We start from the raw sequence: 16,566 nt of genomic DNA, 5'->3' as shown, positions 1-16,566 counted from the left end.
TTGAGGTCCAGCAGAGGATCTCAATACCGGCAAAAATTGTTCCGTTTTGTCCCCAGGCATTTTAAATGGGAATTCAAGATGCATCAGGATGTCTTCCGTTCCGGCAGCATTCCGTTTTGTGACCAGACACAAAACCGTTGCAAGCTGGGGTTTTGTGTCTGGTCATAAAAACGGAAAAAAGGCGGATGCAGCACTGAAAACAATGTAAGTCAATGGTGACGGATTCATTTTTTAGGAGCATAAAAAAACTGATCCATCACCCATTAACTTTTAATGTATTTAGTGTCGGATCCGTTTTGATTTCACACAACCACATCCTAACAGAACGGATGCTTCCTGATGTGCAAAATCAAAACGCATTCATTTAATTCCGGTATTGAGATCCTCTGCCGGATCTCACTAACGGAATTACAAACGCAAGTGAGAAAGTAGCCTTACTCTTGCATAAAGAACATTCGCCCTCTGGAATACTCTACTGCTTTGCTGCATGGCAACACTGATTGTTTTGGGATCTGGTCGCTTTGGGACTGTCGATCTGACGCACTACATCTATGATATCTGGGAGAGATTGGTTGTTGATTTTTTTTCTCTTCTTGGTGATGGGTATATTGTATTGGCATCTTATGCTTATTGTCCCATTTTCTTTGTATGTTCTGCATGGTTTCAGTTTTCTGTGTATGGAAACTCTGTATATCTTTTGTTGATGGATAAAAAAATAAAAAAATAAACATAAAGTTGAGGGGGGAAAAAGAATTAAAAAAAAGATGGAATAATAAATTAAAATATATCAGTATCTGATTTTAGTTAATAAGATTTAAAAGGTTAAGGGATCCACTATGAGATTGTTTACCCCACCACTAGGTCTATCTGGGGGATGATGCCAGCAGTATTACAGTACCCAGCATTGTCATTTCTAAAACGTATTTCTTCTCATCTGCTCCTCGCTAAGAAATCTATGAGGAGATTTATGAAGCAGAACAAAAGTTATTTTGTTAGCAGGGGTTTGTGATACCTTGAAAAAAGATGTGTTCATCCTACACAAAGAGCCATTGTTCACATTTCCTTCTACGTTCCAGACGGATTTTTGTACTCACAAGGAGGGCAGGTACCGGCATCGTACTGGCAGAAATTGCTTCTTTTCACAGAACGCGACGCTGCTCGATAATATTGTCTAATATTCATGATTCTAGCAGATTGTTTCATGGTATCAAAGCATCCTGACACAGCGGATACCATAACGCATTCATCTTAGGTGGATGGCGACCATGTAAGCTGTACACGTTTATATGCACACGCCAATTTACTTCTGCTATCTTTGCATAAAATATAGAGCAGAGTCTATGGAAACTGTACAGTACTCAAAGGGCGGCGGATAAAAATTTCTTAGTAAAGGTGAAGGATAAATAAAAATATAAGAAAGGAAAACAATAAAATGATCAGTACTGGCACTGGCGTTCCGGCGTTTCATTTACTGTGTTTCTGCTGGTCCCTCTCAACACACAGGAAATGCCCACTCTGCCAGTTGGAATACAGGTGTCATCTAATGTCCCAGCTGGGCCTTTGAGCCCTCTCAGGTACCAGATGTGACCCCTATGTTTACAACCTTCTAGAGTCCCGGCCACATTGTCTTGTAGCCGGTACTCCACAATGGTGGTGAGAGGGGAAGGTTATGTCTCTGGGAGACATCCAAAGAGAAACTGCATGGGCTGCCCTTTTCTTTTTGCAGTCTATCAGACCATAGTCAGTACCCCTCAAGGTTCCATTAGCGCCAAACTGGCAAGGCACCCGGAAAATAGTCCCTGTGTTTTTGCTGTAAAACCATGTGCAGATCACAACAAAATCACAACTAGAGGTGCAGGACCTTTGGTAAGATCACAGTCACATGAAAAAGGTCCTTACACTGCAGAGCAGCTAGAGTGGAGAGGTCACATGATCAGATAGAAAGGGGAGGGGCTTATTGCTAATGCTGACGAGAGATGGAGAGCCTACTGCTGTGCTAGTAGAAGGTAATTAGGGAATGGAGAGGGAGCATACTGTGTGAGAGAGCGGAAATGATGGGGGACTGACTATGAGAGCTGACAATTTCTCTGCAGCGCCACTACAGGGGAAATTAGGCATTACACACTTATTGAAATGAATGGGATGTCCTTGTAAAACACAAATGTTCAGGGTCCACCAGGAGCTGTTATAGCTGCTGGAGGAGCATCTGAAATGAACCCCCCTAATATTATTAGTCAGGTATAATAATAGTGTATATGAAAATAGGTTTTCTAAGCCAGACTTCCATTTTAATTATTTTCTTAGCATCCATAGCTGTGTTTCTTGTAATGAGCTTGTTAGAGGCTATTAATTCTGAATTATTTATATACAGTCTTTTTTTACATGTATTATTTTACCAATTATAAAGACGCATTAACCTTTGGCTATACGGCTGGGGCTCAGCTGCAAATTCTTCGAAGTAACAAATAATTAAACTAATAAGTAAATATTAAGGCAGCACGGGCACAACTAGCATTATATTCAGAAATAATACCGCCATACTAATTATAATAAATTACATGTGTTAGAATATTCAGACTAAAGCTGGATTTGCATGTCCCGACCAGGCAGACCATTATTGGGAACGAACTGTTCCTTCCTAATAATTGTCTGCTTGTCAGTGGAGGAAAGAGCTAAGCTACATTTACACGCAGCGATCACCTCCACTGTATGGGGGCGAGTGATGGCTACTGCAATCCATTATCCCTCCCTATACAAATTTACTTTTCTGGGCACAATCTGCAGCAATTGATGATTCAATGTGCTGCACGAAAGATCATTTCATCCAATGAGCGAGGGTTTTGCTCATTCATCAGATGATCGGCATCACATTATCGGAAATGAGGGTTAGTAGTAAGGTTCTTTCCCGATAATTGGTCTGGCAGTGTAAATTCAGCACAAGAAGGATACATTTGGCAGATACCTCTAACAATTGAATATGTACTAAGTGTAAACAATATCCAATAGGTGGGTGCTCACTGCTCACCTTCGTTGGTTGTGCTTATTCTAGTGTAGGCAACAGAAATAAAATCCAGGCTGCTAGTGTTTCTCTTAGATAAGAAGAATCCAATAAAACAGAGAACGTTATAGAGGAAACCACCCATGCTGCTACTGGACAGATGAAGACCTTCGAGCAGGTAGCATATGGAAATATTTTAGTCAGACTATGCGTTTCTGGAGCGAGCAGCTCCCTCCAAAAACACATAGTCAGTCTGACTAAAATATTTCCATTTGCTACCTGCTTGAAGGTCTTCATCTGTCCAGTAGCAGCATGGGTGGTTTCCTCTATAAAGTTCTCATAGTACAAATAAAGGATTTCTGTATGTTACCCACTGTATGTATTTTATTTTTCTGTCTTGTTGAACTGTTCCTTTTAAACAACTCGGAGGAAAGATTGGGTTTCTTCTGCTCCATCTATCGGATTCAACATCTGAAGAGCCAGGGCGTCTACTAAAATTAGTTCACTTGAAACATGAAAAACATTGAAGAGACATCTTGGAAGGATGCAGGCAATGTAATGATCCCTCCTCCAGGTATAGTCCTCAGCCATTACTTCATGGTTGCCAGCTCTGTATAAAGCAGTCATTGGCACAGGCTTTATCTCAAACCTCATACCCATTGCGATCTCCTTGCAAAGTTCCAGTTCCTACTATCCTCTTCCAGGTTTCTGTGATCTTATGGATCCTGTTCCAATGGTTTCCTCGTTATTGTCCTGCTATCTTGCCCCCGTCTCTAATTCCTGTCATGTTCCCACAGCACTTCATTCCCATTACTGTTGTATCCTGCTACTAATCCGGTCATGTCCTGGCTACTCCTGACCCTTTTTCTGTCCTTCAATTTGGATTCAGCATTGTGCCCCTAATGCTGACCTTTAATCTGGACTAAAAATATTGGACTGTGTTTGACCACGTCTACTTTGTTTATACAGAATTGATTGCTTTATGTCCATATAATGGCTCATCCCTGAATGGTAGTCAGTTGACTCTTCCATATGTCATGTGTGCTGTTAACTAGATGTCTACCGCATGCTTCTCCTCCTCCCCTCTCACAGCAGGAAGTCTCAAGGATGAAGAAGAGCTGCAGTACCCTGGCACAACCACTACACAGAGGATGGAGCCTTCTTCTTTCACTCCATACACTGTATAATTTCAAGTGCCATGGCTGCCCTAAACAGATGATCAGTGGAGGTGCTGGTGACTCCCACCGATCTGATATTGATAGCCTGTTCTGAGGTCATCAGTATCTAAGTCCTGGAAAATACTTTTAAGGGACTGTACATATTAAAGGGGTTATCTTAGAAAACATAATGATGACTTATCCATAGGATAAGCCATCATCATTATTACATCAGTGGGGTCCATGTTCCGGCATCCCCACCGATCAGCTGTTTCGAGGAGCCCCTCTGCTCACCGGAGCGATGCAGGCTCCCGGCAGCTTTCCAAGTACAGCGCCGTACATCGTATAGTGGCAGGTGCTTAGGTATTGCAGCTCAGCTCCATTGACTTGAATGAGGCTAAGCTGCAATTAGGCCATGTGATTAATGTAGAGTGATTTCACTGGCCTAGGAAGAAGCTATGGCGCTCAAGGCCTCTTCTAACAGCTGATTGGGGGGGTCCCGTGTGTCACACCGCTGCAGATCTGATACTAACGAGGATAAGTCATAAATATATTTTCCTGGATAACCCCTTTAACACAATCAGTGGGGAAGAACTAGGGGTGTTGATTTGTGTGTAGTTTTAAAGCTCTAACTTTCCTCTCTCTCTCTCTGTTCATAGGATTGGAAGGAAACCAAATTACCAATTTGAATAATTACTGATTTAATGAACGCTTAATATCATTACAGCTAAAAATGATAAACAATCAGAATTGTGTCAGTTAAAAGATTTATTGGACATTTCAGTAATATTGAGTGATGGAAATCAATGCCAATGTGATATTCTTGTCAATTTAGCTCATAGTCCACAGCCTCTATTTAATAGAAGACGTGCTGTAAGGGGAAACGAGTTCATTTCCTGCAGTCGTACATTTTCTAGGTTGCTGCCGCCACTGTTTTATAAAATGATTGCATTTGCTACATTATGTGGCAAAAGTCGTTCAACCAAATTGCACGTAAATGACCATAAAAAAAAACAAAAAAAGGTACCTAGAATATTACACACATTTCGTATATATCCCATTTTGGGATTTTATTGATGCAAAACTTCTACTTTTTAGTGTTTTTATATGTAGTATTATTACATTCCTTATATCACAGTAAAATAATATGTTATCTGAGTATTATTTACATACATGCAAGACCGTAACACAGTAGAAAATCTCCCTTCTTCTGCATTCCGCAATATAAAGGCATGTGAATTGATAAATATGTACCAAATACCGACACTATACATAAATGCCCCAGGAAATATGATATTCAAGGAAAACTCCAGTCATCAAATAATGTTCCATTGATGTCCCATGGTGATTGGGATTGAAAACTGTTAAATAGTAATGTATAGGTACTGAACCATATTTTCAGGGTTTTTTTTTTTAAATGTTATCTCCCATAAATTCAGTTGCAATTTTTTGAATCTATCCGAAGCAGAGTTTACTTATGGCTTGACCGTTTGTACATGAAAACGGATGTGTTTCTAAGGAAAAGTAGAGTGATAATTGATGTGCGGGCCCCAATGCAAAATGTAAAACAAGCCCTGACCTACCATGCCCCATTTATAATACTGGTGTCTTTTTATGTTGCAGAGTAACATTTGGCCTCTGTCACACACCATCCCCTGGATGCGGCTACTACTTCTGTACCCCTATAGCTACAGACAGTGGCGTAACTAGAACTGACTGGGCTCCACAGCAAATACTTGAACTCCACCCTTCCCCCTCGAAACTTTAAGGCAGACCTCAGAACGGACTAATAAAAAGCGCCTCTGCTCTTCGTGCAACACTGTGTCTAGGTAGCACTATACTGTGACCTGATGTCGCACAGCGTCAGGTTATAGTGTGCTCCTACACACACTATGTCCCATCCTGAAGCTTTGCACTGCCAGGACTAAGTGCAGCACAGGCATCTGGGGAAAAAAGACCAGGGAGTGGTGAGTAATACCAGTGCTAGGACTAGCACTAATCTCACCTCTCCCTGGGCCCTGGAAACAAAACCATTTGTCCTCCTCCTGGGCCCTTTCCTGAGTTCAGGCGCCAGAGCAGCTTCTTCTCCTGCTTCCATGGTAGATATGCCCCTGGCTACAGTGATAACATGATAGCTGGCGTGGAAAAATAGGCGTACTTGGTTATGAACTCTTTATTGCCCTGTTCATACATTCTGTTTATAGGTCCTTGGCCAATCCTTCTGATTACTCATCTCTCTTTGCTCCTCTTCAGGATCTCTGGCTCCAAGAGCCGCTGCACACATAATCCTATCGCCGGTCAACATCAAGATTCTGTGTGAGACAGTACGCTAATCGAAGAGAAGCCAGAGATGCTGAGTGATGAGGAGCTGAGAGGGAGGAGAGGTGAATAGATGGGCGTGATCTGGGGTCTGAACTGTGGGATCTGGTCTGGGGTGTAATTATAGGTTTTGGTCTAAGGGTCTGATTATGGGGTTTGTGTTGGGTTCTTATTATAGGTCTGATCTGGGATATTTGATCTATGGTCCTAATAAGGGAGTCTGCCCTGGGGTCTGATTATAGGTCTGGTCTGGGATCTTAATTATGGGGTAGAGTCTGGGGGTTGGATTTTGGTGTCTGGTCTGGAGTCTGAATTATGGCTTCTAGTCTGAGGTCTGAATTATGCAATTTGGTCTGGAGTTTAAATTTTGTGGTCTGGTATAGGGTCTCGATTATGGTGCCTGGTCTCGGGTCTGAATTTTGGGGTCTGGAATTGGGAAAGATTTTGGCGCCTGGTCTCAAATAAAAGGGCTATCTAGCTTTTATAAACATTGTTGAGGAAATTCATCATTCCCTCCACTCCAGTTTTTGGGCGTAGAATAGTCTCAAACCAGTTTTCTACTGTAAAAGAAGACAGAACTCCAAGATATTTTAGTTTAGGTGCACGGACTGCGAGAGGTTGCGTCTAATTTATGACGAGACCTGCGGCAGTGCAAGGGATATCATATATCACCGTAAAATGCTGGTCTATACTAAATTTCACCAGCAAATTAACTCTGAGATCACTGCTGTGGGCAATACCCACCCCACATAATGTCATCACTATAATGTACCTTTAGTGAGGGCAATATATAGGGAATATATGGGGAAAAATTGTATTTGCCTAAAACGCCCTGATAAACCCCACCTTTTTTAAACTGAAAACTTTTAGCAACTACACACATAGTAGGTGTTACAGATTTTGCATTGGGGCAAAGGAGCTTCAAGTATAGGTAATGTAAAATTCTGTGGGTACCGTACTACAGCTGTATTAATGAGGCCACAGCCACAAGCTGCTACAATGTAGAAACCATACTATAACAGTGAATACAGGGAGTACAAAGCCTTTACAATGTCCAAACCCGATGTAAAAGCCAATTTGTTTGACTGGAATTTTCCTTCATTAAATACAGCAAAACCAAAGTCACTTGTGTTCTGCTTAAAAAAAAGTCAATTGTGTAAGACAATAAAACTGAGGAGGTATGTTACAGACAACCGATAAGATATAATTACCCAATAATGTATAAAATGAAATGCAAATAAAATTAAATAATAATAATACATGGCGGTGGGAACGAATAAATACCTAGATTTTCTACACATACAAAACTAGATGACATTTTCAAGAAAGAAAAATGTGAATATACAAGTACTTATAGATTTTATTTTGTTTCATTCCACCTCAAGATTGAAAGGGCACTTGCTGTGACCAGACACTTCAGACTTTAATGTCTCCAAGAGGGAATATCAGTTTTGGAATGACCCCTGTGCCATCGAGCAACACGTAATTCCATTCTTTCAAAAAGCCACACTCGGCCGACCTTCCGACTCAAAAAGTTCCAGTAGTTCATCGAGGCCAGTAGACCTAATGAGTCTCCTTTTGAAAAAAAAAGTTTCCGCCAAGGACCGCCAGCCCTTCTACCACACACCTAGATCCATCATTGCTGATTTCCTTTCCTTTTCTGCTCCAGCTCTTGTAAACGTTCTTCTCTGGACTGAGCGTGCTGGGACCCCACTTTGTGTGCCGTCTCTGTTGCGGCAATGTCTATCTGAGCGTATCTGGTGGCGCCTCCTCCTGGAAAAACAAAAAGAAAAGCAACAAAGTTTTTGTAGTTATCTTTTATTTTAAGTTGTGATGCAGATATGTCATAGCAATAATGATGATGACATCTGACCAGAGTTGTTAGGAGGAAAGCTAAAGGGTATGATATCACAAACTTTCTCTGCAAAGATTGAAATTGTCAGTTCTGTAAGGTAGTTCTCTGAGATTACAATTTTTTTTTTCTCCCCAGAAACAACACCACTCTTGTCCATAGGCGGTGTGTGGTATTACATCTCAGAAGTCAACTTCACCCTTACCAATCTCCTACAGCTGCCATACTGCTGGCTCCAGTCCATACTGCTGTGCACTTCCTGGTTGCACACTAGCGTTAAATCTTCTGGCAGGCTGTTCCGGCAGAGGAACAGCCTGTTGGAGTTTAGCATATCCGGCATAGCCGTAAAGGGTCAGAGCACCGCCAGGCCCCATTGACTATAAATTGTACCTGGCAAGGATCCGGCCTTTTTCAGGTGTATTCGGCCAAATTAACCCCTCCCCAGATTAAACCAGGTATACACCTTTTCGACTGAACAAAAAGATGTAACGCTAGTGTGCTAACTAGCCTAACATGACAGAAATGCCAACTCAACCAATGACCACTGAATCGGTTCAGTGGCTGACTAAAGAGGATCTTGTGATACTGTATTTTTGGCTAGGAGTGGACAAATGGCAGCGTCCTAATGTAAGCGGGGGGAGGATCCGTAAGGTTGAGAGTTTTTTTCATCTTTTCATTTTTTTCTGCCATTTTGAGCCATTTATGTTTCTGTCTTACTAAAAACTGAGAAAAGTAAAAGAGTATGGGTAGGAAAAGTAAGAGCTCTTGAATTATCTTGGGAAAAACTTTAATAAATGCTTATTTTGTACCAGAAAGTCACAGGCAAAAATCAATACCAGTAATTTAGAATCCTTAAAATCTACTGCAGGGGGAATGAAACTTCGTTTTAGTTTTTTTTTGGGATAGTTGCCTTATAGCTGTAGAATTGATCTCTTTTTCAGTATTAAAGTTATAGTGCTGTTTTTTAGTATAGGGCACCATCCTAAACCGATATATTTTTAAAAATCTTTACTTGCTTGCGGTGGACAACCGCTTTAAACCTAAAGCATTGTGCAAGTCATGAGGTCACCCAAAGGTGATAGTTATGTATCATTTATTTTCTCACCTTCGTGCTCATTTTATTTACCTAAGCTTCATTAAGCAGAGCTGTAACCGTTACTCTAGGTTGGCTACAGTGTCTACAGGGAGTCTGGGACACACCCCCTCACTCATCATTGGTTCCTGCTGCTTTTTTTCCCCTCCCCTCTGCAACTCTCCCTTTCCCGATTGGCTGCTGTGTATAAACACAAGCCCATCACAGACTCATCAGGAAGTCAGTGCATGGAAAGCTAAATTCTTAGACAGCCAGAATAGAATGATCTAAATAATAAGATACAGAACACTAAAACTGCACTGATTAAAAAATGTATCGTGAAACCCACACGCATATACTGAGGTAAATGAGCTTTAGCGGGTAATCGGCTTTTAACCAAAAATCATCAGCCGCAGGCAAAATTAGCGAATTTAGAGCAGAATTTATGTTTCTGTCTTACTAAAAACTGAGAAAAGTAAAAGAGTATGGGTAAGAAAAGTAAGAGCTCTTGAATTATCTTGGGAAAAACTTTAATAAATGCTTATTTTGTACCAGAAAGTCACAGGCAAAAATCAATACCAGTAATTTAGAATCCTTAAAATCTACTGCAGGGGGAATGAAACTTTTTGTTTTTGTTTTTTTTGGATAGTTGCCTTATAGCTGTAGAATTGATCTCTCTTTCAGTATTAAAGTTATAGTGCTGTTTTTTTGTATAGGGCACCATACTAAACCGATATATTTTTTAAAATCTTCACTTGCTACCAGTATTGGGAGATCTGTATTCAACTGTATACGACTCAACTGACCCGATGCAAAAAGCTGAGCCCATTAATATCCACAGCATAGGGGGTAACTATTAGGTCAGTAGGGGTTATACCACTGGGACTCCCACCCATCACGAGAACGCTGACCATGTACCCTGCAGGGCATACTTCTGCTCCATTCATCTCTATCTGTGTTGTTATCTTCGGCGGTCCCATGTCCCATGCTCAACTTGCCACTCTATGCCTGTGAGTGCAACAATGTTAACAGTGCATTATATGTTGTGTCAGTATTAACTTCCTTCTAGAATTATATTCATCTGTCTTCTTTTGCTTTGAGATAGTCTGCAGATGCTCTGCAGACTATCTAGTCATAATTCTGGGAAGTGCACCAGTTCTCGGCGTGCAGCCAAGGAGTGAACAAAAAGACAACATAGATAAGCATAAGGGAAGTATAAGGGATCATCCCTCTTCTATACCAATCAATGTACATTTCAAATGTTATGTTTATGGTTTATGAAGGTTGGCATGTATCCGCCACCTTTATCTGTAAGTATTATATAATCTTACTCACTGCTTCATTAAAGTGGAATGATCTTGTTGGACTGATCCAAGCTCGGTAACTTTCTACTAGATAAGAGATTCGATAACAATGCCTCTAAGGGGCCCTTTTTGGGTATGATGCCCCATTCTTTTGATCAATGTGGTTCCTAGCAGTAGGGCCCTCACCCATCTAGTAACTGAAATTACCAGAATAGCCCCTTTAACTAAAGTCAACATTTCCATCATAGATACTTGATGGACAGTTCCATGATGTGACTGTAGAAGACATCATTTCTTATCTAGCACTGTACGTAGTTTTAGATTTGGAGTTCATGGGGACTTTGTAAATTTAAAGGGGTTAAAGGGCTTTTCTATACCTATGAAAATGTTTACAAACCGCTTAAAATTCTAAAATGAACAAAAGTGGTATACCTACATTACCCCTGCTGCTCCCATACTAATGCTTCTGTGGTTCACCCGTCTCCAGCAATGTTATGTGTCTGGCTACAGTTACGTGAGTGTTGTCGACATGTCACTGCTGTGAATAGCTGTAGTGGTCACGTGTTGACCCACCACGCCATCGCTGGAGCCTGGTAAACAGATACAGGTGGGGGGAACATTTGCATGGCTTGGTAATGTATTACTGATTTTGTTATGTTATGCCTTTATAAGTTGGAAAGGGTTTGAAAACCTCTGTTTCACTTTTTTGGAAAAATGTTGGATGCTAGAGTTCCCTTGTGGCCATAATCCTTGATTTCATCACATACCACACATGTGGTAGTAGTGGAAACCCAAAAATTTACCATCCCAATGTGGTTCTATGGTTTAGTAAGCAGGGGAGCTCCACCTCAAAAGGGAACTGCTGTTCACAAGATGTCCCACAGCTGAGACCCACAGTGAACAGTCTTAGTCAGCGGGAGAACCCGTCAGCAAGTGTTCTATTATTCTGCAGCGCCACCACAGGGGAGATGAGAAATTATACAATTCTTAAATCACTTAAATCAATGGAATGTCTGCAATACAAGGACATGTCGGGTTCTCCAGAGCAAGTTACCATCTACTCGGGCTAATACGTGAGGGTCCTGAATGGGGGACCTCTACTAACTCTTAAATGGGTTTTCCAGGGTTAGAAGAAATATTGAGCCCTCTTTTTTTGCTAAAAACAGCTTTTTTTTTCATGCTTGTCAACGGGCCTTGTCTAGTGTTGCAGTTCAGCCTACTTCCAGTGAATGGGGCTGAGTTGCAGTACCGGACTCGGCTCATGTACTAACGTGGAACTTTTTCTAAAACAAAAAATGATCCATTTCTTTTAATCTGGGCAGCCCTTTTAGTCATCAATATGGCATATTAAAATGGGCTTCCTAAAATAAACATTGCCTTGAATTTCATCAAGAAACTCACTGTTAAAGGGGTTGTCTTGGTTCTAGAGCTGAACCCGGACATATCCCCTTCTTCACCAAGGCAGCCCCTCTGAAATGCTCTGATGCTCTCCTTTGCCCTGTGCTGAATTGCGCAGGACAAGTGCTTTTTCTGCAGATCCGATGACATACTTGGTCTCTGCTAGGTGGAGGCTTCTGCCTAGCAGTGTTCCCAGTGACATCACCGGCACTAATGGGCAGGCTTTAGTGCTGCCCTAGCCTGTAAAACAGCTAGGGTAGCACTAAAGCCCCCATTAGTGCTGGTGACATCACCAGCCACACTGCTAGGCAGAAGCCTCCGCCTAGCAGTGTAAAAATGTAAACAAAAAAGCCCTTGTCTTGAATGATGCAGCAAAGGGCAAGGCTCATCTCAGAGGGGCTGGAGAGATGAAAATGGGGATATGTCAGTGGCGTACATAGAGATGTAAGGGCCCCATAGCAAGGATGAAACCAGGCTCCACGCACAGGACAGAAGGGTTTCCCCTGAACCCCTTTCAATGACCTTTGGGCCATTTTTCCCACTGCCTCGTTTTCTAACAGTTGTAACTTTAGAGCAGAGATGCCCAACATGCAGCCCTCCAGCTGTTTCAAAACTACAACTCTCAGCATTCCCTAATAGCTGTAGGTTGTCCGGGCATGCTGGGAGTTGTCGTTTTTCAACGGCTGGAGGGCCGGAGGGCTGAAGGTTGGGCATCCCTGCTTTAGAGGGTAGAGTCCTGACCAAGTTTTCACCACCAGTAGAAGAGGGGATGATCCCAACTGGGCCCCCTCTTGCCCTGGGCCCCATAGCATTCGCATAGTCTGCCGCTATGGTAGTTACGCCCCTGGGATATGTCCAGTTTCCGCTCTGAACCCAGACAACCCCTTTAACCAGGCACAATGCCTTTAGGGCTAGCTCAACTGAATGCAATGATATCTTGCAGATCTATTGCTTCATTCTGGAGACAAAGTATGTTTAATCAATATGCAAATGAGCAGTTAATTGCACTGAGGGCGGGCCTAAGCCAATCTGTGCACTCTTGCTCCTCCTGCTTCCACTGCCAGCCCCTCCCCCTTCTCCTTGATTGACAGGGCCAGGTTCCTACATAGTCATCTTGACTGACCCTGTAAAACTAGAAGGAGAGGGAGGGCCTGGCAGGGGAAGCAGTAGGAGCAAGCGTGCACAGAGTAGCATGGACACCCCCCTTAGTGCACTTAACTGCACTTTTGCATATGAATTAAAAGTACTTTTTCTCCAGAGTGTAGTAATGGATCGCTTACATTTAACTGAGATAAGCCTATAAGACATTGTGCCTGGTTTACTAGTAATTTACCTGGTGACCAATTCCCTTTAAGAACAGTCAATAAGTTTTACATTAGTTTACATTTTAAACTTGAGAAATTAGCTAAGACACTGTGATCTTGATAAAGTACTTATTCCCCTTGTATAAGAGGAGCTACAGCATAAGCCTCAGCTTTGCCCAAATATCTTGGTAAATTTCCTTCGCACATAAGTGCCCTTGTGCCTCGTTACAAGGCATCAATTATCAACAACTATGAAAAATATTCATTAGAACTTGGAAGGAAATGTGCCCAGCTCGAGAAACACGGCCAGATGAAATGACACTCCATCTTTATTCATTTCCAGCTCTTAATTTTAATGATTAGAGAATAAACAAACATGATTTCTCCTCCCTAGGCCAAGCATCGGCATCCATTATGTTGGCGATAACATGTCATCAGTCTTCGTTAGATAAATCTCACTTCACAAATACGTGGATGGATGGAAAATAAAAGGTGAGTAATGTGCCCTGGCTACTAATTACATATATCTGTCTCAGATGGGTGGGTTGTCATCGAGAAGGTTTAATGCAAATATCTGAGGTCAGCCTATTCATCTAGATGCACTACTAATTGTAGATTTCCATCCAACGGTGACTACTAATCGTATGACCATGCCTAGAGGCCAGGCAGTGATCGTGCCTGGCATTGTGTGGATACCATGCATCGGACATCAATGGTCTGCTGTCATGGTTGGAAACTGTCTCAGAAGGTTATGTCTTTAAACTGCCCTTTACAATCCTGTTTCAGATCCTTGCATCGTATAAACATGCATCAGATCACCCAACAATCAAGCAAGTGCTTGTTTGTCAGCAGCCAAAATAATCGTTTGCCGGCATCACATCATCCCATGTAAATTAAGTGGCAGCACACATGCGTGACCATTGGTTTAATCACTCTGGGGACTTAGGAAAACTTCTCATGATCGGTGGAAGTCCTAGTGGTCTGTTCTCCTTGATCAGAAACTATGGGGCTCATTTATGTACTGATATACACCACTTTTGTGGCGTATATCAGTTACAGATTTTGTTGCACCCTATTTTGCGGCAAAATCTGCAACTTTTCCCTGCTAGCGCCACTTTTCGGACAAATTGAGAAAAGCGGCATAGTGTGGGCAGGGAAGAGGGCGGACTGGCAGGCCTGTCTCATTTATTTTTTTCTACGCCAATTTTTTGCATAGAAAATGGCTTAAATCTTTGGCAGGAAGGGAGATGGTGTTGTCCCATGGCCTCATGGAGGAATCGCCAAAGTTATGTAAAGGCCTGCTCCTCTAAATAACTTTGGCAGATCCTCCACCAATACAGATACAATTAAGACAGACGTGGAAAACGCTGGTCTCAATAAAGGAGCCCCTATATTCGTATAATATATTCCATAAGTTGGGGATGGTTCTGACACCGATCACAGTTTGAAGAGGCGAAGATGCTTCGGTTAGCACTGTGGCCTCTTGACAGCATATTAAGCACAGCGTTATACATTGTATAGTGGCTATGCTTGGTACTGCAGCCCAGGCCCATTCACCTGATTGAAGTTTAGCTGCACGTAAGCCACATGACTGATAAACATGATGTCACTGGCCTAGGAAGAGTCCTCAGCTCTAACTATAACTCTTCAAACAGCTGATCAGCAGGGGTGTCGGAAGTCAGACCCCCAACGATCAGAAACTCGTGACCTATCCTGAGAATAGGTCATCAATATTTTACTCTTGGAAAACCCCTTTAAGAACTTTGCTAAAGAGTTCATCAGCTTGTAAGATGGCGCTAGAGCTTTTGCCTAATTTCATACACTACCATCTAATATCAGTATCACACTCTTTACAAACAGTGTAGATGGGAGTCTACATCATGTCATCATCCACCAACCAAGGTTGGGCTTCCTCTATCCACGGACCCCGTAGCAGCCATATAGGCATGTGGGAAGTTATGAACACCCTTGAAAGGGAGCAAATATGTGTATAAAATGTGGTTATAGCATGTACGGTATATTAGGGAATTTGTGTTATATAGATAATTTTCCCTGTAGATAGTTTGCCGCATCTCACTTGACCAAACATTGAGCCTGAAATAGAGTACATGATATGAGGTTTGGGCTATAGAGTCAAAGGGTAATGCACTAGTTAAAATCAGTTATTAGCATAGCACAAGTCGGCATGCAAGAATGAGAATTACATGCATACAATAGAACATGAATATTTATGCCTGTAAATCTTATTTTAATGAGCTTTAATCTTTCTGTATATAATTGACTTTAAGTGTAGCTCACACTCTCTGCTGACTTTATAGCTCTCATCTAAGGTTAAGGTCAATAGAACAAACCATTTGATTAGCATATACAGTACGTCTTTATCTCCATGGCCTGTCAACTTTAATGGCCTCAGTAACAAAAACACTGCAGAAATCCTGGTAACAGATTTTCTTGTTGTGTTGTGTAATGGAGAAGTTACGAGTGACGTGTGGATTGTTTTATACCCTATATATGTTATATCTATGGTTATTGGTTTGTCATTCAAAAGGTTCATTTCAAGGTTTTTTGAGACTCTCTAATTATGAGTCAACTTTTTTGGAGAAGTGACCCAACATCCTTCTAATGAGCTTTCCAAGAAGTGAAGATTGAAGGTGGCCCAAAAGGTGGTTTCCTACAGTAGGCTAAAATGTTCAGGATATGCCATTACCAACTGAGCCCCGACAGAATGAAGGGTGATGCTTCAGCTAACGGGTCTGAGAAGTTGTACCTGGATAAATAATGAAGGGGCATCCAATGATTGGTGAGGGTCTTGGAAATCTAAACATCTGAAGATGACCATACACATCAGATTAATGTCGGTAAAACTGATTTCGGCAGAACCAGCCAACCATCTAATGCATATGGCATCCCGATTCCCTTTTGACAGATGATGTTGGGGAGAAAGGAGGATGAGGCAAATAGAATTTCAATGTGCCCGATTATTTTGTTCTAGGGAGAAATTAGTTAACACCAAAGGTGTCTTGCAACGGGTTATACCCCTCTCTTCGTTGAAAACATACCCGTACTCAGAAAAGTGAGCATATGTATAGGAGGTTTCGGGAGGAATAGTCGTTGGTTTGTTCTTTTGACATTTATGGAAAGTGTACGGCCATCTTAAAAATA

The 16,566-nt window shown here is 41.8% G+C and overlaps 1 protein-coding gene across 4 annotated transcripts in view; it reads right to left on the bottom strand.

Annotated features, from left to right (window-relative positions):
• Nucleotides 1–5,572: 5,572 nt before the first annotated feature.
• DOK7 (docking protein 7) overlaps nucleotides 5,573–16,566 on the bottom strand; it is a 119,403-nt gene continuing 108,409 nt past the window's right edge. For 3 of the 4 annotated variants that reach the window (XM_044295740.1, XM_044295763.1, XM_044295752.1), the window contains one exon: nucleotides 5,573–8,247. In XM_044295740.1, coding sequence (XP_044151675.1) covers nucleotides 8,111–8,247 — 137 coding nt within the window. In that variant the 3' untranslated portion in view covers nucleotides 5,573–8,110. The remainder of the gene's footprint in view (nucleotides 8,248–16,566) is intronic. The other variant, XR_006390128.1, reaches the window with a different exon arrangement.

This window comes from Bufo gargarizans, chromosome 1 (genome assembly GCF_014858855.1).
Source record: "Bufo gargarizans isolate SCDJY-AF-19 chromosome 1, ASM1485885v1, whole genome shotgun sequence".
NCBI classification, from domain to species: Eukaryota; Metazoa; Chordata; class Amphibia; order Anura; family Bufonidae; genus Bufo; species Bufo gargarizans.
The sequence above is the reverse complement of the archived record's forward strand: the minus strand, read 5'-3'. Positions and strand labels throughout refer to the sequence as shown.